This window comes from Python bivittatus, unplaced genomic scaffold (assembly GCF_059951505.1).
Source record: "Python bivittatus isolate LINGU-HERP-01145 unplaced genomic scaffold, Pbiv_v1 ctg000840_np1212, whole genome shotgun sequence".
NCBI lineage: Eukaryota > Metazoa > Chordata > Lepidosauria > Squamata > Pythonidae > Python > Python bivittatus.
The window spans coordinates 44,249,312-44,277,262 of record NW_028277113.1 but is presented as its reverse complement, the minus strand read 5'-3'; the positions used below and the strand labels follow the sequence as shown (position 1 = coordinate 44,277,262).

The following is a 27,951-nucleotide window of genomic DNA, read 5'->3' as shown; positions in this document are numbered from 1 at the left end:
ACTTATGAACTCCTCAACAAGTCTAGCATATGTATATGGAGAATGGCTTCCTGTGTGCTTGGAGAAATATTTTCTTCCTGCAGTCTTATGGCCATTACTGGCATTAGTAGCAGTTCCTCTCTGGATTTTCTTCTATATCTACCTATCTGTTTTTATTGTCCTGGCCTATGAGATATCTACTAAAGTTAAGGAAGAGACCCATAAAAGCTGCCATTTTATTTTGGGATATCTCTGGGACTTCTTTGGAAGAATATGGCATGGTAAGAAAGGTTTGTTCTTCTGGGTTTGTTTGTTCTGGGAAAAGGATCCTATTTCTGATGTTTATATCATGTGGTAATGTCACCCAAATGGCAAAACTGAAAAAAACTGCTTTATGTTTTGTAGAATGGGGATGTTTAAGGATGGGACTAGGAACTTGAGCTCCCAACCCCACTCTAATTTTTCAATTTTTAAGCTGAAACTCACAGCATCAGAATTCAGAAAATCATTGGCTTATTAAATGTTAGGTGCTTTTAGGGGCTGCAAATGTGATGCTTGGAAGCCTCATGTGGCCTGTGGAGCATAGGTTGGTCTCCCTAGTCCTAATGTAAAGAAATTCCCCTTCTATCTTTATAAATAAGATTACCCCTGTGGAAGTTTCTTAATGCTTCAGGCTTTACGTCACAAGTGGAAGCACTGTATTTTCATGTGTCATTGTTGCTTGTCATTGTTTCTCGTTTTGTCCACAGTTTGCTGCAAAGATGAGAACTGAAATAAGAATGATTGGTACATAGATACATAGATTATATTATAATATTGAAGAATGGAGGAAATTAAGATATCAAAACCTAGCTGAATCAGAAAAAAATATGAAAAATATAGAAGTACAGTACAACAAGAATGGGTGCTATAAACTACTTTAAGGGATAGCTTACCACAGCTATATTTGTCTATAACACCTTCATACTCTTCCTCCAAGGAATTTAGGGCAACATATTACTGCAAAACTATTTTACCTGATAATATTCTCTATGTTAGATTAAAATAAAAGAGTCCAACCATCCCAACCCAATCATCCTCCAGATTTATGGACTTTTAATTTCCACAATTCTCAGCAATGGCCATTCTGGCTAAGAAAATCAAGGAGTCTTAAACCCTCACATCTAGAATGTGTCAAGTTGAGGAAGGCTGAGGAAGTACTCCAAGGCCATTAACTTAGCTTAATGGCTAACTGGTGTTTGGTTCAGATAATCCTGGTTAGTCCCACAATCTATCTATGATAATGTTCACTACCTGTATTTAAAAAATTACATTTAACTGATCTACTACATTAACTTGTTTCTTCATTCCTGATCCACTGCTGCAGCAAAAGAATAATAATTACTAGATTCTAAAAATATTTGACACAACATACATCTGGTATTAATTACATGTTATTCAGGAGATCTTTGTCTGGTTGTCCTGATTCTCTTTTTTTAATTGGAAGATAATAATGATGTCCTGGCTTGTTTATTCAAAGTAAAAAAGTAGCTTTTTGTATTATCCATACAGTACAGAACCTGGACATGAATTTTTATAATAAAATACTTCTGTGAGAAGCTTGCCTCTCTGTCATTCTGAACAAATTGAAACTTGCACAAATTAATGCTTGTTACACTACAGCAACATATGTATTGGGAAATCTTAGTCCTTCAGTTGTATTACTATTGCTTTCAACATGCCACATTATTTTATACTACAGTATATTGCTACCCTCAGTTTCAATATTAATATTAAATATAACTTCATTTTTAGATTTTAGTCATACAGTGATTTTATATATTGTGTTAGCTATTTTATTTTTAGCTATAGCTCCATAGTTTTATATCAATATTATTTATATGATTAGTATTACTATTACTATTACTGCTTTATACTTATTACTATTACTATTATCAGCCCTAATGAATCCACTAAAGGATGAAGGTTTCTTCATTGAAGGTTATGGACCATAGTATACCACACTGGTTCAGTGTTGGTAGGCAGATGTTTTTCAACTTCCCAACCCAGGTGAAAAAGAAAGACTGGCCAAAGTCACCCAGCTGGCTTCTGTGCCTAAGGGAGGACAACTCACGCTAGATCTCATGTTATTATATATTATTATTATTATTTACATTATATACAGTTATACTGCACTATAATGTACTGTAGTTTTCATAGACATGATCTTAAAATACCTGCCTTGAAAGGGGCTTGTCTATTTGTAAAATGGCTGCCAAAATAAGTGTGTCAGTTACAAAGTATCTATTCCCGCAAAAGCAACTTGGTGAAACTGCTGTCTGTCATCCCTCCAGCTGCCTTATCAATTTCAGGTTATCTTTCCCTTATTTCTGGGCAGTTGGATGTACTTCTAAACAAATCAATGGGGTTACAATCACCTGCTATTTTTATTTTTGAAGAATACTTATGGGTTCTATCTAATGCCAAAGATGTTCTTATGTATAACGGTTGTTGTTAGAGGCTAGGACTTTGCAGTATGCCAGATTTCCATTTATTTATGCGTTTTTAATGAAAAAAACATTTAAAACACTAAAACCAGTTAGAGATAATTATCTGGCAAGTGGAAGTATTTTTAGGCATTAGGCTGCCTGCCCCTGTTCTCCATAAAACTCAAGGTACATAACTTAATATTTCCATCAGACCATATAATATTGTGCTATTTTAGTAGAATTAGAGACTACAGCTGTCTAGTAGTAGCTTATGCTTGGAGATCAAGCCTAGTCATGATCTGTAGACACCTTGAAACCTTTTTATATAATAAAGTCTTATGGTGTCTTTGATTATATGAATGACAGTATTCTGTTCTGTTTTGTATTAAAAACAGGTTATGAAATACATGGAATAGAAAATCTACCAGATGGACCATGCCTTATTATTTATTATCATGCTGCACTTCCTATAGATTACATTTTCTTTCTAGCAAGGATTTTTTTCCTGAAGAATAGACTGTGCTGTCACACAGTGGTCGATCGTTTTGTCCTTAAGTTCCCAGGTGACATATATTTTATTTATATCATTGCATTTATTAGATATATAGCCCATCTAATGTTAAAGGAGCTGCTGATGGTATATATTGTCCTTCTCCTGCCTCATTTTATTCTCAGACTCATATGAGGTAGCTCAGGCTGAGACTATCTGGGGTTCAGTATAAACTTAAATGATGGTTTGAGCTTGGTCTCCCAGACATATTTTCTTGGTGGTAGTCCCCATTTATAGAATTCCCTTTAACAGAAGTATGACTCGCCCCAGGTTGCCCTGTTTTACAGAAACTGAAGAAATGCCTGTTTACCCAGGCATACACATGGCAACAGCTGCTTCGGATGGCCTTTAAAATTTGTTTTCTTTCTTTTAAGTTGTATTTGTATTTTCTAGTTTTACAATGGGGATTTTAATATTGTGTTCTATTCTTCTTGTACATTGCTCGGAACAACTTCAGGAGGAAAAGCAGTATGGAAATAAAATAAATATTAATACAGGGGCATTTCAATTCAGGAACCACAGCTCAGCACCCAAAGTCAGCATAATATATACAATAGAGCTTTGCAAAGTAATATACTTTCACTTTGACTAAGAAACTGAGGCTATGAAGACGATTCGCTTTGCTTTCTTGAAAGAAAGAGGGCATCCAATTTGCCTTGATAAAGCAATTTGGGTGGCTTCAAATTACCCTGGGGTCAATGCTGAAGGAGAAAGTTGCTCCCAATCTTCTCCCTGAGAGCTAGGGAACTGCCTCAAGATAGGCTGCTTCAGAGATGTTCACTGAAGCCATCTCCTGTGGAAGACTTTCAGTGTGTGTAGGTCAGTACTAAGTGACATGTCTCCTTTAGTCATCTTTGCCAGCACAGAGCAAATGCTTCCAGACTTGGTGGCTTCAGAAGCATTCTCTGAAGCCCTCCAGCTTCTATACACTCATCAACATTGTGGGTAAAGGCTATTTTCAGTTGTTGGTGTTTTGTTTTTTTTCCATCACTGGGCAAAGAGCTTCCAGGCTGAGCAGCTTCAGGAGGTTCACAGAAGACCTTTAGTGTGCCCATGCCAGCTCTATTGGAAAAGACTTCTGTCATGCTTTCCCCCCAGTATTGGCTGAAGCACTTCAAGGCTGGGCTGCTTCAGGGGAAGCTGCTTCTTATGTTGTTGTTGTTTAGTCGTTAAGTCGTGTCCGACTCTTCGTGACCCCATGAACCATATTGCGCCAGGCCTTCCTGTCCTTCACTGCCTCCCTGAGTTTGCTCAGTTTCATGCTCATTGCTTCAGTGATGCTATCTAACCATCTCATCCTCTGCCGTCCTCTTCTCCTTTTGCCTTCAATCTTTCCCAGCATCAGGGTCTTCTCCAAAGAGATCTCTCTTCGCATTAGGTGGCCAAAATATCTGAGCTTGAGCTTGAGCTTCATTATCGATGCTTCTTATACTGCCAGTCTATACTGGAGTCAGTCAGAAGACCCTTTGGATGTGAGAAGGCTGGCTCCCTTTGGATTTTGGGCTGGCTCCCTTCTGTGAAAAATCTAATGCCATTTCAGTGCTTTGACAAGTTACTGAGGGGATTTTCCTGAAATCTCATGACATTTGGTGATTCCAAAGTCCTTGAAAACTCATGAGATTTCAAGGCCTTTGGATGCCTGTGCAAGATTGTGCAAAAGCAGCTGCTGGCTGAAAAGGTTGCTGATTATTGTTACAACTAACAGCTCTTGCTACATAAATTGTTTCCAGAATTGATGTGCAATAGCTCACTTTGTCTTCATACTTTGTCTAGCAATATTGCTCACTTTATTCAGAAGGGCTTCTTAAACCTCTATATCAGTGTTTCTCAACCTTGGGAACTTTAAGAGATGTGGACTTCAATTCCCAGAATTCCCCAGCCAGCCTTGCTGGCTGGGGAATTCAGGGAGTTGAAGTCCACACCTCTTAAAGTTCCCAAGGTTGAGAAACACAGCTCTATATAAACTTGTTGGGCCCAGGAACTTGAAATGGGAGGCACTACAGAGTTCCATGCCATTATCTTCTTTGCATTCATAGATCTTTGGAGCTATCTGTCATCTCTCTCTCTCTCTCTCTCTCTCATTTATTTACACTTTTTTGTAACATAGTGGTTTGAAATTCATAGAGAAGAAAAAATTTCACAACAAAATACCAGTTGAAGAGTTTTACTTGCTTGTCACCACCTTCTCTAAATCTGCACATTTTACAAGATCATTTTAAAATGCAATGTGGCAAAATAGCTTATATTATATCAGAAACTGCAATATAATATTGCTGTTATTGAAGTTTATTAATGAATAAATAATAGAAAAACAGAATAAATAATTTGCTGCTCAAAATGAAAATAATTCAATTTGAAATAAAACAATTCCTGTAATTTATTTTTTGTAATATTGCCTTAATACTGGCTAGATGGTCTATATGCTTTGTTTACTTACCAGTTAAAAGATGTTGACAATCACTGACAGTTAAGAAAAAAAAAATTGGTTCTGCTGATTGTTTTATTTCAGAAATGAAGAAAACATCAGAATTCAGTCCTATTCTTCTTTATCTGAGAATGTCATTTTCAGAAATGAGTTCAAATTCTTCAAAGTTTCTCTAGCTCATTTATAATAACACTGTATTATCTTTTAACATACCAACTACAAATACCTTTTTATTCTCCTTTTTCTTCTAGCAGTTCTCACTTTGGTTTCTTTTCCAAAGACAGATTTGTCCAATACCTGATTAAAAAAACCCTATTCTAGTTGGTCAAACCCTTTTTCATGATCAAGAAATAATCATCCACACAGAGTTCTATTGTTCTCATTTCATGAATTATATTTAAATGTTTTCATATTTTCCATGAGAAGTTATAAGCTTTCAAAAATATACTTTCTTATTTCAGCTTTTTACTCTCAAAATGGTTTCCAATTGAGTTTGATTCGTAATGACCCATGGACATGACCCTGTAACTTTTTTGACACAATATAAAAGGGCTTTTTGATTTGTGAGTCTCCCATCTAAGTACTAACCAGATGCAACCTTGTTTAACTTTTTCAGATCAGCCAAAGCCAGTTAATGCTTCCAATAAGCTGTCATTTTTGTTGTTGTTGTTGTTGTTATGCTGGTCCAAACCTTAATTCCTGATTTAAAAGGGCTTTAGGTATATAGGATTCTTATTTGGACAAGTGTTTATCCTGTTTTAATATTACAGTTATCTTTGCTTCACATATTCTTGGAAATATTTTTATTTTTCAGTTTTTAAGTAAGGGAATTGATAAAGCAATTAGTATCACGATTCCTTTAATTAATGCACTATTTTATTGCTTCCTTTTAGGCTTAAGAATGCTTTCCAGGAATCTGAAAATGATGACTGGTACAAAGGAAGAATGTCTTTGTGCCCTGAAGAATGGTGATTGGGTGGCTATTGCACCAGGGGGAACACGAGAAGCCATCTTTAGTGATGAAACCTACAAAACTATATGGGGTAAACGGACAGGTTTTGCAAAAGTTGCTATAGAAGCACGAGTGGTAAGTCCTACCAAATACACAGAGAAATCACACTGTATCTTCCACGACATCCATCAGGTTCCATTTTTATTAATTCCATGACAGTTGTTCCTACACTGTTGCTTAACTGTCTTAGTCAAATCTATTTAGAGCTTCCACGTTTGGAAGCTTTTATATCTCTTTGGTTAAATAAGTATTTATGAGATCATTCTTAAAACACCAAAGTGGCATTCCTCTATATCAATCATGCAGTGTTGATGTGGTAACATCTCTGTCACATGCCTGTCCTCTGGAATGAGGTTCTTTCTGATATCTGGGTGGCTCCCATTCTGATGGCATTCCAGAGGGCCTTAAAGATCTGGCTCTTCTCCTCGCTTCTTGTGATGGAATGTATCTATGCAGGGGGAGGGGGGGTGATGGAATGCAGTAGAGACCCAGGTTCTCAGGAAGGAGGGAGCCCATTCCAGGAAGAAAAAGGGGGAGACAAGAGGCAACATAGTTCAGAGCAGGAGCATGGGAAGAAGAGAGAATCGATATAGACAGAATCTTGCCATACTAAATCTGTACTATGCTAACCTAATAGATATACTCTGGCAGAATCTAGGGAGTGGCTATCTTAAGTCTCTTTAGGAGTCAGGCAGCACCTAAATCGAATTAATAAACATCAGGTAGAATATGCCATTCTCATGCGTTATTACCCAAGTCTATTTGTTTATCCCATGTAATTCTAATACACAAATATTTGGAAGGTTGGTAAATTATGACTGGGAAGTTCCAAATTCCAGACCACCATCAACCATGGAAAGCCATGAGGTGATTTTGAATCAGTTACTATCTTTCAGCAACTCTACCTTATAGGGTTGTTTTTATATAGAGAATCAGAGGAGGGAATGCCACTTTAAGTTCATGGCGGGCAGATGGGATATATACCTAATAACTTTGTAAATAAAGGAAATCATGGCGAAGTTGCTATAGTAATTATGAACAGGTCATATATTTCTAATCAAAGGACGTGTTCTTCATATTGCCAGCTACTTAAATGAAATACTTTAAATGAAGTTGATATTTGTTTCCTTGTCTTTCTGTTCCTTAGCCTATAATCCCAATGTTTACAGAGAATAGTCGTGAGGGGTACAGGACACTTGGAAGAATAAGTAAGATCAATATACTATATATTTTCCAAATTTATAATGTACTTTTAAAAAAAAAAAAACTTTATTTTATGTCAGTATGCCTAAATACTCTGCAACATATTATAGAGCAGATAGCATGGAAGATTTTGTTCCAACACAGTGATTTCCACTGAACAAAGTTTTACCAATGCACATATACATAATGTGTCTGATTTTATTTCACTTAACCAACATTTTTTTCTGCTTGTAGGTCTTATTTTATTGGAAAACTGCAAGCTTCTAGATTGTATTGTACCTGTATTATCTGCAGACCTGAGAACCCAGATTTAAATAGCTTATGATTTGAGATATGCTCACTATGCAAGACAGGGAAAGCATGCAGAACATAGCTTCTGGAATTTTTTCTAGTTCTTTACCAACAGTGGCCACATAAGTTATCTGTGTAGTAAAGTAACATGGTGTGTATCTGTGTGGCTTTGTTCATGTTGGGTGTGTACCTTGCCTGTACGTCTGTGTGTGCGTGCATGTGTGCATGAAGATCTAATTTAGGGTGGGTGCATATGTACTGACTGTTTAAATGTGTCTGTGTGTGTATAAGTAAGTGCTTAAGGTGGGTGCTTTTGTGAGTGTGTCTGTTTCTGCTCTCCTCTTGTGTAAGGATTTTGTTTTTATGTGTCTACTGTGAAGCATAGAACAGGGCACATACATTCCACCCTGGGTCATGTGACCAGGAGAGAGGAAGTAGGGAAGTTTAGAATGGAGCAGTCAACAGCCTTTTAAGGTGTTATTCAACTGCCTATCTCCTAGGACAGCACTGGTGGAATTTTTTCTGAACCTTTTTCTCTCAGAAAATGGAAAGGATCTGAGCCTGACCAGGTCCAATCCATTTTAGAACTCTTTCTTTTGCTAGCTTGTCCCATCATACTAAATTTGGTTCTGTTCTAGTCTGTTCTCAGAATTAATGTGATGATAGACAGATAGTCCTGAGTCTCCATACATTTCTTTCCAACATTCCAGATTGGCGGGGGACGGGACATAAAGAAATGCTTTTATCCATGCAGGTATATTGCATGTTGAACATACTCAGTTTTCAATCATCATTCTTATCAGAACATAACTAAACATTAGAAAATTCCCCTTGAACATGTCCAACAAAAATGGTGTGATTTTTATTAGACATCTGTTCTAGTGGTCTTTTGTTTGATGTAGAATGATATAGAGTACTGTTTTAATAGGTGTCATCAATGAAATAATAAGGTAAGGCATTTATAATTTAGAAGCTGGTATAATTTCACTTCATTTTTTAATATAATTTTTATTGAAGAAATCTTTAACAAAGTAAAAACCATAAAAGAAAATAAAACCATAAACCATATAATTTCACTTCATAATGCTCTCTACCTAAACCTAAACTTGAAAACTCTGCCATATATTTAATATGCTACCTAATTTTCTCATCATATAGGACTGCTGAAAAATTTATATGAATATATTCGATGGCCACTAATTTTTCTGTATGGTGGGTTTCCAGTGAAATGGCGTACACATGTTGGACAGCCCATACCATATGAACCAAATATAACTGCTGAAGAGCTGGTAGAAAAGGTAAACTATATGTGAGAATCATGATATAATTAGGCTCACTGAGCAAAAGCCTTAAGAATCAGAGAACTTTACATGTGTGTTTTCTTCTTCTAATAGGCGCAAAATGCTTTACAGAGTTTAATAAACAAACACCAGAAACTCCCAGCAAGCATAAGAAGAGGTCTGTTGGAACGATTTCATAACAAGAAAATTGAATAATTGCAATGAATATACTACGTAATAATGACAGCCTTCTCCTTATTGTAATTCTATATTCTCATGCATTACTGAAATACTGCTGCTCTTATAAACTTGTAATCGGTTTAAAATGAAACCTTTTGAAATTGTTATATGTATTATATACACATTTATCTAAATTAGCTCCTGGATCGCATAGTTCATCTGGTTTTGAAGTCTTCCAGGCAGTAATGCTAAAGAGCTTCATTCTCCATGCTTTGGGTATATAATTCATATGGGCTTGGAGTTTCCCAGCCTCTGTGGCAACCCATGGGCTTGTTCCAAGCGATCTTGGAGCCAACACATATAAGCAGTTACACATTAGACCTTGTCTTTCCCTTGAAGCAGATGAGACAGAATCTGAAGATGGAGGACATTGACATTGGTACTTTGCCACAATTGAGTCTTTATCTGGTTTATGTGCACATTGATGCCACACTTGACCTCTGCAAGGGTAGAGGACTAGTTAGAAAGGCTTGCCCCATGTGCCTGAGGGAACAATTGGGTTTTCTAAGGATTATTGAGAATTTTTTTGGCAAAAGGGTAGGCATTGTAGAGGGAAGAGGGAATGGCCTTGAAGGACAGGAAGACGAGCTGCTACCTAGGCAATGTTCAGCTAAAAGGGGCCTGAGCCCAGGTCAAGAAAGTAACTTGAGAAAATATTTGTTAAATTAAAATAATTTTAAAATTATTAAAATTGTTATGTGGTCTTTTCTTTAATTGTAGTATTTTGTTGTGACTATGATGTTTATGTTGGGGATTGTTTTATTATGCTGATGTTTTATTCTAACTGACAGTAATTATAAACTGCCTAGAGTCTTTGAAGCTGCCAGTATATAAATTGTTCAATACATAAATAAATAAGTCAATTTTTGTTGATTAACTTTTTTTCATGTTACAAAAGGAACATCATAAAACACAGAAAGATCTGATTGCTGTATGAAAGGAGCTTCAGCTATTCAGAATGGCTGCCAATCTAATGGAATTATGTTTATAAATATGTTTAAAACCTACAATTTACAAAGAGATGCAGATTCCTTTTTAAATTAAGCATTAAGAACTTCCAAATAAATAAACAGACACACATTATGTTAACAATGGTTTTCCATAAAGCTAATGTCCAAAGTCCAACAATTTTCCTTCCCAATTTAAAAGCAGGCAGATTAATATATACATGACACTCTGCACTCTGCACTCTATCTTGGATATCTGTTCTTCATCTTGAAAAATATGAGCAGGAGTAATATGGATTTCTTCAACTGATTTTGTTTGGTCATAACTATGATGAAAGTGCATATACCAAAGCAAAGATTCAAGTATCTCATCTATAAAACATATCAACTGTGATTGAATCTTCCAATTTGCTTTAAAACAATTAAGGTAGTGTCCTTACAAACAGAATTAGTTTTAGTAGCTGTTTCTAATAAATTAATGGATAATTTTTTAGAGAAATGGCATGTACACTTCATCTAATTTAGAAGCTGCCTTTCTACTAAACATTAGATTTCTACTCAGGTCAGATAACAATAAATAAGGACTATAGTTAAAAATAAATTAAAATTAATACTAAAATTAACTAGCCACTAAAAACCTGGGAAAAGAGACATGCCTTCAAAGCAGAGAGTGGTGTCAAACAAAATTCTTGACAGGGCATCCATAGCCTGGAAGCGATACAGGACTCTCTCCACATGCCAGATAAGAAACCCTGACAGGGGCATAGCTTCAGAAAGGTCTCCTTTGCAGATCTTAATGGTCAGACCATTTCATAATATACAAAACTGCTTCTCAGGTGGTCTGGTTATAGATTCTTTATGGCTATAGAGATGAATACTATACTCTTACATTGTTCCTGGTAAACCACTGGCAACCAGTACAGATATTTTAGTATAGATATCATATGATCTCTGAACCTTGCACTGGCATATTTATTATTTATTTTATTTACAGGACTTATATGGCTGACTATCTCATATAATGACTCTAGGCAGCTCATAACAATCTATAAAAACATGGTTAAAAATAAAAGTATCCTTCTCCCCAAGCCCCAGGTAGTGCTTCCTTGATCTGGGGGCACTCAACTATAACTGCCAGATTTTGCATCAGTTGTCACTTCTGACACCTTTCACACAGAGAACACATTGTAATAGTCAAGATGGTAAATACCAGTGCGTGGATAATATGGGGGTATTATTAGGGGGGAAGCTTTAAGGGGGAATTTTGCTTTGAAGCTACTACTTCAAAGTGAAGCCACCTGTTTAGGTAAAGGCCCTACTCTCAACAGTTCATGAAAAAAAGTATGTCAGTTCTTCCATATGGTCAAAAATCAAGGGGCTCTATACCTGCTGTACACAGTGTTAATATATAAATGTTGCCACCTGTGACTAGAGAGCTGACACACTAGGCATAAATATATTTATATGTTCTTTACCACAGCTGGAACCTCAGTGACAACTGAGATACAAGAAGCATTCTGATATTGTTCTTTCAGATATTGTTCTTTCAGAGGGTGCTCAGTTCCATTCAAAACAGGCCGAACTTCAGTCCCCTAATGCAGTTTCCTGCTGATCAACAAGACCTCTGCATTGTCTGAATTTAATTATAGTTTGTTTTCCTTTATGTAGCCTTTTATCAAATTTACTGCCTTGGACTTAGATGGCAAGGAGCAGTAGAACTGGGTATTGTCAAGCTTCCCATAGCAAGATGGACTGGAAACAGATGAACAAACATTCAGTATCAAGGAGTTCTTTAGTGTGCTCTGTTTCCATAACTCTTAATATTCCTTACTCTTACCTTCCTGGCTAAGTAAATACATTATCTAACAAACACAGTACCAGAAAAACCCTCCCTTAATCTGGAAGAATTAATTATAGGCCAGGCTCAGATATTGACAGATAACTTACATGTTGACAAAGAAGTTCAGGGTGGTGGTGGTGGTGGTGGTAATGATGATGATGATTTTTATGGTTGGTTGCACAGTCAGCCAGATGTTTAGACTGGATTTGACATTTTTATTTACCTATCAAATCCTTCCCAAGGACCTGAGATAGGCAGATGTATATATTAAACTTCATGCCACCTGACTCCCAATGACTTTGGGTGGCTCACAACAATTGAACAAGTTACAATAAAATCAGTGAAAGATAAAAGATGACAAGCACGATAAGCCAGATAGAATGAAGTTAGGGGTCTCACTCTCCCTCTGACAAAGGCCTGGGTGAACAGCCAGGTCTTCACTGCTCTTCTGAACAACAGCTGAGTGGAGGCCTCTAGATCTCAGGTGTAATAGCTATCCAGATCTCAGGAGGAATTCCAGAGAGCAGGCATTACTACAGAGAAGGTACACTTCTGGGGTCCTAATAGATGGCATTGTTTAATTGAAGGAATCTGGAGTGTGCCAAATCTGCAAGATTGAAGTCGCTGGACAGATATTATGGGAGACAGGCTCTGTTCTTTATTTCACCTCTCACAGCCCCATCGATTCCATTTATATCTTCCCCCACTATTCTTCCTTTTGTCCACAACATGTAGAAACCACTTAGTGATTCTGTATTCCTCCCCAGGGAACCCACACATTTCAGACATTCAGCACTCATTTGTGTCACTTTTGGCACTTCTGAGTTACTTTTAGAAACTGAATCATACTTGTGAACAAGATTATTTGAATTCATAAGAGAGGTTCTTTCTTTTTTTATTTTTCACTTGAATATCTTTATGCACTTATAAAGAAGTGTATACTTTATACATACATTTCTTTATACACTGTCATATAATCATGTTTTCTTCTTTACAATGTAGTCTACTTCCAAGGCAGTGGGGAAATATGCAAGGATTATGCATACGTTCATTAAAAAAGGGTTTAAGGCAATGTATCGCTTTTACATTTGGATAAGAAAGTTCTCAAAAAGATTTTACAGGTACAGAATCTTGCTTCAACATGAAATAATCTTGAACATCTGTAGCTTGACTCCTGTCTTAGGAAAGGGCAGGTGAAATGGACTAAGAAGCTGACAGACTAGTTGTGAGGAAGTTGGAGAAGGAGAGAAAGCAATAAAATGGCAACGAGCAAAGTGGAACTTATGCAGTCTTTGGCTGCGGAAAAGATGCAGATTCCAAGGTAATTCAGAAAGGTATTGCTAGGTATGAGAGATGGCCAGCTAAACTTTAAGTACAACCTTTGATTAACTCTTTGGCAAATTTAGTGGCAGCTGCTTTTAGGACAGGGACACTGTCCTTTTACTAGAAGGGTTATTATTGCCCAGGTTAGTTAATCTCAGAATGGTAATGCAAAATTGGGTACATTACATCCTTCTTTGAAGGCAGACACTGGAGGAAGTGTAGGGGGAGAAATATAGGTCTGTTTGAGTAAAGGAACATAGAGATAACCTTGGAGATAGTATGCAGAAACAAGTAAGGAAAAATAAATGATAACTCAGTCCTGGGAAAGGAGAAGGCGTCAGAAAGAAACTCAAAATAACCCCGCCTTGATTCTGTTTGGTATAAGAGGGGCAGAGAGAAACTCTGGCAGGCTTTCAAGATACTGTTATTGTACCTTGCAGCAATGAAGTAGCAATCCTTGGTCTGTTTCCTGACATTGCCTACCTTGAAGAACTGACAGTTTGTACCTATTAGCTGAATTCTGCTTGTTTAGTTAGCTAGAAAAGTATACCTTTTAAAGAAACGGATGTTTTTCTATCCCTGTTATGCTAAGAATAAAGGGAAAAAAATGATGTGGTTCATAAGAAGACCCTTGTATTCTAGATCCTGTCCAATCAGTTCTGAAACTCACCAACACATTCTTTTTTAAGTGAAGAAAGGGAATGCCTACGCCTTCAGGTTTTAGTCTAAACGTGCTTAGTTATAGTTCCTAGAATGTAAGAGTCTTCCTTAGTTTTCAGAAAATTTTGTTCAGGCCACATGTTGTTGATTTTGATCCCAGCCAGTTGTACCTAGTAGCATCTTCGTTTTCTAGTTCCTCCTTGTTATGTCTAAGTTTTAGGATGATTCACTTGTTACAAGGAGTATTTTCTAACACCAACCTCATCAGAAGGAAGACTTCCAGTGCTGCTTTCTGCTACTTACATGAAGTTTTACCACTATCTGACAGCTGACTTCTTGCAATATTCAGCCCTCAAGCTTTACAATTCAGGTGCTCTTTCAGCAGAGTTCTGTGAGTCTCAGGGCTTGGTTCTTCTGTTGTGAGATTGATAGTATTCTTCAGCCAATAACATCACTTGTTGACTTTTCCCTATTCAATTTTTTAAAAACTGTAAACTTGAAATCCCTCAACCAAGCAACCAGAGCTATGGCTGACAGAAATATCTTAATCTCAATTTACAGAGGCAAAGCCAGGCTTATAGCTTACGAGATTGGTAGGTATGATTATTTGCATTTGACAGCATCCATGTAGGTTATTATTATACAATCTTCTATGTCCTGAAGACACTGAAGTCTTCAGTATAAGTAATTTATTACATGGTAAGGCATTTATTACATAGATGCCTTTTAATATTTTCACAAATTACTTTATAATCAGAGGCTGATCAAAATGAACAGAACTGAATCTAATTTACCAATAATTTTTTTAAAAGATTCTGTTCCATTTTCCTATCATATTAAGAGTAATAGAAGTGATGTAACTGAAGATAATTGCTTTTCATGCCTTTGTATGAAAAGAATGCTCTGACTCATAAAGAAGCAATTTTGTCTTTATCTTTCATAGTTGTCATGAAGAAAAACATCTGCACACACCTTCAAGTTGTGGGAGAAATAATAATATAAACAGATTACTTCTTCTTTGATAATGTACTCTCCAGCCTACACACTGATCTGAGCTAAAGCAAATAATTATTAAAAGCAGAAATATGAGTTGGAACATATAATACTCAAAGGATACTTTGAAAGGGTATCATATAGAACAGTGTTTCTCAACCTTGGCAAGTTTAAAATGCCAGATAGGGATTTCTGGAAGTTGAAGTCCACACATCTTAAAGTTGCCGAGGTTGAGAAACACTGATGTAGAAGACCTGCTGTCTATCATCCCAGACTATAGAATACAACATGTGATGTCATGGGACTTTTGATTTTGTGACCCAGAAGTCCTGCCTATGACACATGTGTTCTAGATGAGAAAGGTTGAAAACCATTGAGTTAGAACATCTTCATTGGTGGAAATGGCATTAGTCCAAGAAGGAGAAAAAGGAGAAGGGGAAGAGGAAGAGGAAGAAGAAGAGGAAGAGGAAGAGGAAGAGGAAGAGGAAGAGGAAGAGGAGGAGGAGGAGGAGGAGGAGGAGGAGGAGGAGGAGGAGGAGGAGTCCTAGCTTTCTAAGGTTTAAGGAAAGTTGGAATAATCATAGCAAACATAAGCAATAACTGGATAATGATTGACATTGTATAGATGTCCTGTAAAAATGAATAATGGAATAATTTAATTAGAAAGTCCCATCTGGACCATTTAGTTAAATACTGTTGTTTATTGTAGGAATCCAGATTAAAACATACCTGATAGATGAATATCTACACTCTATTTAAATATATCCAGAGGAGGGAAGTCTGCCGTTCCCTAGATAAACAGTTTTGTTGTAAAATGCACTAAGCATTAGGATACTATTTTTTAACATTCAATTAGAACCTACATTACAATGACAAGACCATTATTTGTATTCTATAGTCTGTGATGATAGAGAGCAGCGGGCACCAGAATATGACTTTGCCTAGGGTGTCAAAATGTCTAGAGCTGGCCCTGCATATATAGGATGGAATCATACTAGGTTATTGGTTTATGAGTAGTTGGGACTTTACACTGGAGTGCATCTTAATACACTGCATTTATCCAAAATAAATAATACAGTATTTGGATTTAAAACAATTGATATATACGAATTTAAGAACCATATTAGAAACTATGATTTTTGCTTTGTTCTGACATAATTTTGCAGAAGTACATAGGATTGCGGACCTATCTTGTCCACTTCATGATTTCTTTTAAATAACAAAGTGCTAGCAAATCACAGCACTCTAAAGAAGAAACTTAGTAGATAACCACAGACATATACAGGGAGAAAGATGGAGTTTTGAAAAAAAGATGAATGGTTGGTTCATGTATGGAAAAGTGGGGTAGAAGATCAGTGAGAGGGATGGGTTTTAATCATTGCATTGTAACCCAAAAGAAGCTTAAAAAGGTATTAGCTCCACTAGGTAGATCAGTTCAGAAAATCAACTCCACAGGAAGACTAGAACTACACTTTATTGAGATTGGCTATAATAATAGAATCTTACAAGTCTGATTGTGTTATATTTCTCCTCCTTCTTATACCCCAGTGGATCAGGGAGGCATTTGCGTTCCAAATATTATCTTGTTTCCCAGGACTTAAAGAACATTTCAGCCCTCTTTGCCTAGGCAATGCTTCTTGCATATTTCTGTCAAGGCCATCTCCCTTACTCTCTACAAAAGGAAAGAGGCACAGAATGAAAAAGGAAGAAGATGAGTCTGCAGTTTGGTACAAACCACCCCATTAGTTTCCACTTTCCCCAGAACTCCTGATCTACCTGGTCCTGCCTCTGAGAGGTTGATGACTTTGCAGTGGGAAGTGAGAACTTAATCAGAACACAGAAAAGGCAGCACTCCACCTTGGACACATTTTCACAGACATTTCCCCATGCCCTTCTTCCCCTACCTTTCTTTTCCCCTTTCCATTAAATTAATGTAATCATTTAATATTTTTTGATGATTAAATTGGTACTAATTTATTTAACTAACCAGATTCAGCTAAGTAAAGAGAGAATAAACAGTCAAGCCCAGTCTTTATGCTCGTAATTTATTCAAAGAACATGAAGAGGTGTAATCTGGATTAGTATATGACGCAGCCATGCCAAATGGAATGAAGTGTGTTTGTGTGTGTGCTTCAGTAGGAGGTAACCCAAAGGGTATGAAACTGACTGTCCTCAGTCAGTAGGTAGAAGACTACTAATCTCTTAATGGCAGCAATAATCCCATGGGTGGAAAATGGGCAGTTGACATTCAGTGGCTAGAATCCACTACCAATCCCTTGGTGAATTCTTGATTCATTCAAGACTTGGGAAACTGCTGGGTCCCATTTACTAGGCATAAGATCAGCAGTGCTTCTACGATTAGTGGTTTCTACGTATCTTGTAATGCACAGAGATCTGCATCAGTTATCCAAACTTATTATTTTTCCAGAGGAGCAGAGTTTATCCCTGCTGCAATTAAGTTGTTTCAGCTAAAGCCCAAGCACAACTGCTATACAGGGCTCAGCTGGGACCATATGACAGCATGATTACCTTAGAAAGAATACAAACAAAATTTCTAAGAAACATCTTCCAGGTTACCCACTGTGTTCCAAATGCTGTACTTTGATGGGAAGCAGAAGTCAGTAAACCTGAATCTAATCTCTGGATAAATATCTTTACCTAATGGCTAGAATTCCCCTTCATGGATCACTGCCTTGTCGTGGCGAAGGGGCTTGCGTAACTCAGTGAAGCCATGAGCTATATATACCGTGCAGGGCCACCCAAGATGGACAGGTCATGGTGGAGAGTTCTGACAAAATGTGGTCCACTGGAGAAGGAAATGGCAACCCACTCCAGTATCCTTGCCAAGAAAACCCCATGGACAATATCAAAAAGCTGAAAGATATGACTCCAGAAGATGAGCCCCTCAGGTCGGAAGGTGTCCAATATGCTACTGGGGAAGAGCGCAAGGCAATTCCAAGTAGCTCCAGAAAGAGTGAAGCGGCTGGGCCAAAGCCGAAAGGATGTTCAGCTGTGGATGTATCTGGAAGCGAAAAGAAGGTCCGATGCTGTAAAGAACAATATTGTATAGGTACCTGGAATGTAAGATCTATGAACCAAGGCAAGCTGGATGTGGTCAAACATGAGATGACAAGACTGAACATCGACATCTTGGGAATCAGCAAACTGAAATGGACGGGAATGGGTGAATTTAATTCGGGTGACCATTATATCTACTACTGTGGGCAAGAAACCCTTAGAAGAAATGGAGTTGCACTCATAGCCAATAAGAGAGTCAGAAAGGCAGTAATGGGGTACAACCTCAAAAACGACAGAATGATCTCAGTGCGTATCCAAGGCAAACCATTCAATATCACAGTCATCCAAGTCTATGCCCCAACCACTGATGCTGAAGAAGCTGAGGTTGACCGCTTCTATGAAGACCTACAACATCTTCTAGAACTAGCACCAAAAAAAGATGTCCTTTTCATCATAGGGGATTGGAATGCTAAAGTAGGAAGTCAAGGAGTAATCGGAATAACAGGCAAGTTTGGCCTTGGAGCACAAAATGAAGCAGGGCAAAGGCTAATAGAGTTCTGTCAAGAGAACAAGCTAGTCATAGCAAACACTCTTTTCCAACAACACAAGAGACGACTGTACACATGGACATCACCAGATGGTCAATACCGAAACCAGATTGATTACATACTTTGCAGCCAAAGATGGAGAAGCTCTATACAGGCAGCAAAAACAAGACCAGGAGCTGACTGTGGCTCAGATCATGAGCTTCTTACTGCAAAATTTAGGCTTAAATTGAAGAATGTAGGGAAAATCACTAGACCACTCAGGTATGACTTAGATCATATTCCTTGTGAGTACACAGTGAAGGTGATGAATAGATTTAGAGGATTAGATTTGGTAGACAGAGTGCCTGAAGAACTATGGACGGAGGTCCGTAACATTGTACAGGAGGCAGCAACTAAAACCATCCCAAAGAAAAAGAAATGCAAGAAAGCAAAATGGCTGTCTGATGAGGCTTTACAAATAGCTGTGGAAAGAAGGAATACGAAAAGCAAGGGTGAAAGGGAAAGATATAAGCAACTGAATGCAGATTTCCAGAGAATAGCAAGGAGAGATAAGAAGGCCTTCTTAAATGAACAATGCAAAGAAATCGAGGAAAACAATAGAATGGGGAAGACTAGAGATCTCTTCAAGAAAATTGGAGATATGAAAGGAACGTTTAGTGCAAAGATGGGCATGATAAAGGACAAAAAAGGCAGGGGCCTAACAGAAGCAGAAAATGATTAAGAAAAGGTGGCAAGAATACACAGAAGAACTGTACAAGAAAGATCTTAATGTCCCTGAAGTCCACGCTGGTGTGATCACTGACCTTGAGCCAGACATCCTAGAGAGTGAAGTCAAGTGGGCCTTAGGAAGCATTGCTAACAACAAAGCTAGTGGAGATGACAGTATTCCAGCTGAGTTATTTAAAATACTAAAAGACGATGGTGTTAAAGTGCTGCACTCAATATGCCAGCAAGTTTGGAAAATGCAACAGTGGCCACGGGATTGGAAAAGGTCAGTTTACGTTCCAATTCCAAAGAAGGGCAATGCCAAAGAATGCTCAAACTATCGCACAATTGCACTCATTTCACATGCTAGCAAGGTTATGGTCAAAATCCTACAAGCTAGGCTTCAGCAATACATGAACCGAGAACTACCGGATGTACAAGCTGGGTTTCGAAAAGGCAGAGGAACTAGAGATCAAATCGCCAACATTCGCTGGATCATGGAGAAAGCACGAGAGTTCCAGAAAAATATCTACTTCTGCTTCATTGACTATGCAAAAGCCTTTGATTGTGTGGATCACAACAAACTGTGGCAAATTCTTAAAGAGATGGGAGTACCAGACCACCTTACCTGTCTCCTGAGAAATCTGTATGCAGGCCAAGAAGCAAGAGTTAGAACTGGTCATGGAACAACCGATTGGTTCAAAATAGGGAAAGGTGTACGACAAGGGTGCATACTGTCACCCTGCTTATTTAACCTATATGAAGAGTACATCATGAGAAATGCCAGGCTGGAAGAATCACAAGCCGGAATTAAGATTGCAGGGAGAATCATCAACAACCTCAGATATGCAGACGATAACACCCTAATAGCAGAAAGTGAAGAAGAACTAAAGAGCCTCTTGATGAGGGTGAAAGAGGAGAGTGCGAAAGCTGGCTTGAAACTCAACATTAAAAAAACTAAGATCATGGCATCTGGACCCATCAATTCCTGGCAAATAGAAGGGGTAGAAATGGAAGCAGTAACAGACTTCATTTATTTGGGCTCCAAGATCACCGCAGACGGAGACTGCAGCCATGAAATTAAAAGACGCTTGCTCCTTGGGCGGAAAGCCATTGCGAGCCTAGATAGCATATTAAAAAGCAGAGATGTCACCTTGCCGACAAAGATCCGCATAGTCAAAGCTACGGTTTTTCCAGTAGTAATGTATGGCTGTGAGAGCTGGACCATAAAGAAGGCGGAGCGCCGAAGAATTGATGCCTTTGAACTGTGGTGCTGGAGAAGACTCTTGAGAGTCCCCTGGACTGCTAGGAGGTCAAACCAGTCAATCTTAAAGGAAATCAACCCTGATTGCTCATTGGAAGGATCGATAATGAAGCTCAAGCTCAGATACTTTGGTCACCTAATGCGAAGAGAGATCTCTTTGGAGAAGACCCTGATGCTGGGAAAGATTGAAGGCAAAAGGAGAAGAGGACGGCAGAGGATGAGATGGTTAGATAGCATCACTGAAGCAATGAGCATGAAACTGAGCAATCTCAGGGAGGCAGTGAAGGACCAGAAGGCCTGGCGCAATATGGTTCATGGGGTCACGGAGAGTCGGGCACAACTTAACGACTAAACAACAACAAATGGCTAGAATTACATCACAGCCCCAGTAGACTGACCCATCTAATATTGGCAGATAACTTCAAATCCTCTTGGGAAATAGCTATTCAAAAGAAACTGAGTCTCTATGGTTTCTCCAGTGATGCCATCTTAACCTTAGAGTCAGATCAAGCTAGATCAATCTTAAGGCAAACTCTATCTCTATTTTAGACAGAGAAGCCCAAACAGAAACTGCTGCATTTTCCAATAATATAATTGCTAATAATCAAATCTTAGTACCTAAACCAGCTTTGTATTTGTATCATATTACAGTCCCCAAATTCAGGAGAGCCTTATCTCTAGCCTGATTTAATGTCCTCCCCACAGCTGTTTGGGAAGGGAAATATAGCAAAACCCCATATGAAACTCAGTATTGCCCCTGTGTTCTTTTGTACTGTCAGTTCTACAGGAACATTCACCACCAGTTGATTAACCCCCTTTTATTTAAATTTCCAGGACATTCTAATAAATATATCTATTTTTGGGGGGCATTATCTGCTAAACAACCAAGATAAATTTATTTCTCTAAAAATAGTAAAATTCTGCTACATTATGTGTAAGCTTCGCCCACAAATGGTTGCCAAGTTATTGGTGCTAGGGGATAATTTTGGTTTTTTTGTTTTATAGAATGTATTTTTACTGGTCAATTACTGAAATAAAGTCTCTGTCTTTAGTGGTTTCCTAATTAGGAACCATAGGACATTCAGTTGTTAATCCCTTAGGAAATGGTGTGAATAAGAACAGAAGAAAGTGAACAGGTACACCCAAGCACAAATTGGGCAAAACACAATCCCCTCTAAAAATGAGAATTACACCAAAGAAAAAAGAAAGAAAAAAGAAAGAAAGAGAAAAGAATAGAAACCTCTCTCATCAACTCCCATTATCACATTCTTGGTAGGCTGAAAACAACCTTTTCATTTTAAAAGTAAATGCAATATGGATTGAATCTTGATATATATTATAAAATTAACTGGGTAGAAATTAGAAAGTATTATTTCCTTGAATTTAAAATGAGTCTATTCTGCTTTATATCTTACAATATTGGAATGGTGCAAAACTCACAGAACCCAGTATATTTTAACAGGTAGCTCTACTGAAATAAATGGCATTACTTAAGAGTAGAATGAGAATGTATCCTTAGTTTCATGATGACAATGCACAGCATGAAATGATTAAGATCCATCCTTGAAAAGAATGGAATTTCTTACTACAGAGACAGAACTAGAGCTCTGAGGTTTCTACACACAGGTAGTCCTCATTTAGTGACCCCAATTGGGACTGGCAACTCGGTCATTAAGCAAAGTGGTTGCCAAGTGAAATTGTGCTTATGATCTTACTTCAGCTTTCCTTTGCTTTACAGACCTGCCACGGTCGCAAATGTGAGGATTGGTTGCAAATCCTCTTACTTTTTCATCACCGTCATAAGTGCAATTGGCTGGTGTCTGAGGCAGTTGCTAAATAAGGACTACCTGTATCAACAACCTGGATATAACCTGGTAGAAATGGAGGAAATGAAGATGAAATAATTTACTACTGGAAGCTGCTGAATTTACTTCCTGTCCTAATTTGGAGAGGTTTTTTATTGTCTGTGTTAGAAATGAATAAATACATTATTTTAAAATATTATTTCAGTGTTATACTTTTATTCAGCATGCAACAATTAAAAAAAAACACAAACACACAAAATAGAAAGGCAAGAGCACCAGTTCATAGTCAAATCAAATCAGAACAAATCTTTATTCTGGTCCCAGACCAGCACGCAGTCAAATCACCAAAACTCACCAATAAGATAGAATTAGAAGGCTTTAAAGCAAAAAGTCCTAAAATGTATTGCTAAAACAGAAAGCATATCTCTCTAAAGGTTCTAGGCAAAAAATTGCATTTTATTAAGTATTTGTGAGCAGCCTGTCAGCAGGTCTTTTAAGAATGTTTATCCCTTCTGACTATCGTTTTTGCATTTCAAGGATATTATTGTGCTGCTTTTTATTGTAGATTTTCTTGTAAGATTTAATTCAGAAGAATAAGAACATGAGTGCAGCAGACATCTGCAATTCATTAAAGCAGTCACATTGTTCTGCAGGATGGTATGGCTGCTGTAGGGAGGCTTCCGCTCCAGCCACCTGATGTGGTAAACAGATACAGATGTTTGCATGAGTCACAGAAGATATTGTGTTCACACTCCAAAGTGCCTGTTCCAAATCCAATGAGCAGCTTTAGCAGATACTATCAATATTATTTTATCAATTTCTGGCAAGCTGCTTAACTTGATTGGCTAGATAGTGGTCAGGCTGATCCATTTCCCAAAATGTAGATTTTCCCAGAGATACTGATAATTGAAGATTTGGTTTTTGCGTGCAAGCCATGGTATTCCTGTGACACTCTATGGAAGCGAAAGTTGGATTTAAAGAAGCAGGGTAGGAAGAGTATTGACACCTTTGAATTTTGGTGTTGCAGAAGACTCCTGAGAATACTATGGACAGCCAAGAAAACAAACTGATGGATCAGCAAACAAATCAACTCAGAGTTCTCACCTGAGGTACAAATGACCAGGCTCAAATTATCCCACTTCAGGCACATCATGAGAAGACCCAGCTCTCTGGAAAATACTCTCATGCTGGGAAAGGTGGAAGGAAAGAGGAGAGGACAACCAGCAGCAAGGTGGATGGATTCAGTTACAGTGGCCATGAGGGCACATTGGGAGGCTTGAAAGAAAAGGTTAGGGACAGATTGTCATAGAGAAAATCTATATATATGGTCGCTAGGAGTCGAAAACGACTTGATGGCACATTAAAACAAAACAAAGCAAAACAAATTGGTTTTTACAGTATCAGCATCTCCTCTCTAATTCTATTTCATGATAGCCCCCTGATTGTGAAAATGGGCGTTGCAAGCCATTCTGCCTTAATCCGGGTGATTCTGGGGTGTTAAGAGCTAAATAAAAGTAATACCGCGAGAGTTACTATTCTTAAAGACTGAATTTATTCACTTGCAACGCGTTGATAGCCACTATACTGTAGACAGCCTCGAGCCGGCCGAATCCCGGTTCACTCTTTCTGCTTTTCCGTGGAGAGCGCCTTTGGCTCTTCTCTTGGCACCGGCGTGGCGAGAAGCTTTCTGAGGCCAGCGTAACCTATACGGATTCCCGACTCATTCATGAAAACGTTAGGGAAATTTACTATCCGAAGGAACTGCGGGTTTAGCGGGTGTTTTATTTTCTTTGAAAAAAACCCCAAACCTTCAGATTGGATGAGGAAGATTCAGGTATAAAGACCCTGTGAGCCTCGCGTTTTTGTTTTTCCCCCGCTTCTGTCGTCCTCGTTTTCGCTAAGGCTCTTTTTGCCTGGAGCCCTGGTTGTGGCTGGAGTATTTTTTTCCCCCCTCTCCGGTGCAAACTGAGCGTAAGACTGACCAGGGGCAGCTGTGGGACGAGCGGTGGAAAGCGAAGGAAGCCGCGGTGACGAGCGTGTTCGAGCGGTCCAGGCGAGTCCGGGGCGAGGAAACACGGGAGCGGTGGCGTGGGGAGCCTTCCGTGGGTTTGCGTGGTTGGGACAGGCTTTCGGTTTGCATTTTTGGAGAACGATATAAACAAGGCTTGAAAAGGAAACGGGCGAATTAGGTGTGAAGACGAAGGTGGCAGAACTGGTTTAACGAGCCACTGTGGGACGGAGCCTCCTCCTCTTAACAGGTCCTCCACATCTGTTGGACGGCAGGTCTCCGAACGCCCAGCCTGGAAGCTGCCGCCCAACACACCTGAAGGGCACCATATTGGGGATGTGGAACCGTGCGCATGTCAGCTGATAGGTATTGTCAGGAAGTCCTTATGGCTCATTTCCTTTGAGATTAACTGCGTTGACCCACTTTGCAGCAGCACGTTAAGGAGCAGAAGAAATGTTTTTCGTGTTCTCAAGTACATAATCTACAGCGTGTGCTGGTTAGGGCTAATGCGTCCGGGCTGCAGAAATCCGTACGACCGATGGAGGGGAGGAAAGAGCTACGAAAACTCTAACTCGTTGCCTCTTTCTAGTGGTCCTCTGGATTTTTGCAGCCCTGATGCTGGTGCTTTTGTTCCTGGTTATTCTTCTTAATTTTAAATGGGTGTGGTGGTTTTACCTTCTGAGATGTTTTGCAGGTAAGATTAGCTATGGTTTAAAACGATTTCCACAAGCCATTGACTTATCCAGTGGCATATAGTTCTTTTAAGATTTGTTATGCAGATCTTTTAATTTAATTAAAAGCATACTGAAATATAGGATACTATTTAGCAACAGGTAAGCTTTGCTTTGTCAATAAGTGAACAGAGAATACTAATTGTCTAGAGAAGGGCTGCCAGATCTGAATTGCATAAATCAAGTGGTACCTATAGAAAAGAATATATGTAGCTCAGGGTTGAACTGTGGAGTCCTCAGGATACCTAGCAGGTAACGAAAGGTTTGCAAGAAAACAACCAAGCTCAGAGAACCCCAAGGACTCCACAAATCAAGAAGACCCTAGGCAGCAGCGAAGGGATACAGAAGGCTGCCCTCTAATGGTCATCCATCCCTCTAATGGTCATCCAGTCATAGCCAAGAAGAATGGTAGACAGGAAGTGTGTTACCAGAAAGCATTGGCTTCAGGATTGAATGCAACAAACTATTAGGTTATGAGAATAAGCTAGCCTACTTGCCCCTAAATATGGCTGTGTGTATCAGTGCTGTTTCAGCACTGATTACTGGAGAAATCCATGTTAAGTGAAGTGCACCACTTCACTGCCCTCACTCAGATGTATCAAACTAGACCAATTCATTTTGGCTGATGGAAATATCTTCTGCCCATCACATAATCATGAATTTGCAGAAGATCACTGAAGATTAATAAAGTAGCTGACACAGTGTGGCAGCCTAGAATTGAGATGCCAGTTTGCATTACAGAGTTACAGCAAAGGGGCAAGCAATAATATTACCTCCATTCTGTGCTATTCTGTTGTATCTTATGAGAATGATCTGTACATTGACAAGATTTCCATTCAAATCTTGAATCATGATTTTGAGTGGTCTTAGTCATGATACTCTTTCAGCTCTAACGTATAGGTACAAGCATTGTCTGTAATATGGAAATAACAATGTTTAGTTTCTTCTAAGAAAATAAGATCAAGCTGTTTTAGAGATTAATTCCAGAGAGATCACAAAGACTTCAAAAAGGCAAATGTCAGTTACTTTGACCTAAAATGTCCTTTTAAACAAATAGCTATCTAATCAATGTATGTATCAATTTCATATTTGATACCTTCATCTTCCATTAAAAAATGTGTAGTGGAAAATGCATGAAGAGCAAGTTGATGATTTTTTGCTTCTGGCTAATCAAGCCTGGGCATCAGCTTCATTGAACAAATAAGTATGCATAAATATTCTTTTGATTACACTTGCAGTTCTAGACTTGCCTGAGCATAAGACTCATGAAATTTGAAACTTACTGCTGAGCAATATATAGGGCTGCCCTGCTTCATTTTAAAATAAATTTGGAAGTAAGATTTAGGCTTTCAGTATCTTTGTCTACATGTGCTTTAGAATGAGGCGAATAATTTTTTTGAATATTTTAAAAAACAGTAAAGTACAACTTTCTAATTTAAGAATAAACGTAGTTATAAACAGAAGTTATAACTGCTATTAATTATTAATAGACATAATTATTAATGACATGGCTTTTTCACTGTTGTTTTTTTTTATCTTAGTAAAACAGCTCTGTATATCTACTTAAAAACACTTGGTGATGGTTTTCACCTTGATTCTTGGATAGATGTTAAGAGATAGAGGCTGGATTCGATTGTTGTTCTGTGCTGAAATGCTAATGGGCCAAACAAGGCAGAAAAATTAGGGCAGAAATACAAAACACACACACACACAAAAGAATAATTGGAAACACAGCAGAAAAGAACAATGGAGTTTGCTGCCTCTGTATCTACAACTTGCTATAACTAATGACTATGATGCATTAATACCTAATAAAAGTCATATAACCATATATACTTGCAGATAAGCTGAGAATTTTAGGTGCCAAAATAGACCCCCAAAATTGGGTTCGGCTTATCCATGGATCGGCTTATCCATGAGCATATACAGTAATACTTTTTCAAAGTACCCGTATTTTCTGCATGTACAACTGCATATAAAGACCCTTGAATTTTTAATCAAAATACCATGAAATACATGGGTCGGTTTAACCGTGGGTGGTGTATATATGGTATCTGGAAAAGAAAATTATGTTATTAATATTGTAAACATTATTTTATAAAACTATGTGATATAATTATCACTGGTACCAATTCAGTTTAAATGCGGTTGTGGTTCTCTTGATGGAAACATTTTATCCTGCTCTAGGACACAGCCAAATATACATTTTACACATGTATTATGCAAGCTGACTTCATCTCTTTTCTACTAGCAAACTGTTTTCCATGTTTTGCTCCACAGCCTTCTGCTCATATTAGGAATGTTTCCTTCCCCAATAATTAATTTTGTGCTGCATAACCTTGAACCGGGCATATCATTTGGATTGGCTGATTTAGATTTGGGTGTGTTTTATCAGCATTATCTTGTTTGTTGCAGAGCTAGCATATTTAGATCTCTGTGATGTCTCTGTCAGGACACTTGAATTTTTTTGGGGGATGAAGACACAGCAGTGCTGTGGAAAGAATGTGAATAAATGCTGCTGACCTTCATAGCCAACTATGATCTCTACATGCCTTGCATATCTTTTGGAAGAATGGCTTCTTAACAAACTTCTACATATCATTGCTTACTCAGTACTGTTGCTTATTATTGTATTATTTGCCATGCCTCTGAGCATCGTAT

The 27,951-nt window shown here is 38.1% G+C and overlaps 1 protein-coding gene across 1 annotated transcript; it reads left to right on the top strand.

Annotated features, from left to right (window-relative positions):
- The first annotated feature begins 4 nt into the window (after window positions 1-4).
- Window positions 5-9,424, top strand: LOC103062418 (DGAT1/2-independent enzyme synthesizing storage lipids-like). The gene is made up of 6 exons (XM_025175776.2): window positions 5-260; window positions 2,843-3,010; window positions 6,316-6,509; window positions 7,582-7,642; window positions 9,087-9,226; window positions 9,323-9,424. The coding sequence occupies exons 1-6, from the start codon at window positions 5-7 to the stop codon at window positions 9,422-9,424; spliced, it is 921 nt and encodes a 306-aa protein (XP_025031544.2).
- The last annotated feature ends 18,527 nt before the right edge of the window (window positions 9,425-27,951 follow it).

Excerpts from the sequence above, each read along its gene's own strand:
- LOC103062418 (XM_025175776.2), top strand. The coding sequence starts at position 5 with ATGAACTCCTCAACAAGTCTAGCATATGTATATGGAGAATGGCTTCCT. Across the intron at positions 3,011-6,315 it reads TTTTGTCCTTAAGTTCCCAG|GCTTAAGAATGCTTTCCAGG; the intron begins GTGACATATATT and ends GCTTCCTTTTAG. Across the intron at positions 9,227-9,322 it reads CTGAAGAGCTGGTAGAAAAG|GCGCAAAATGCTTTACAGAG; the intron begins GTAAACTATATG and ends TTCTTCTAATAG.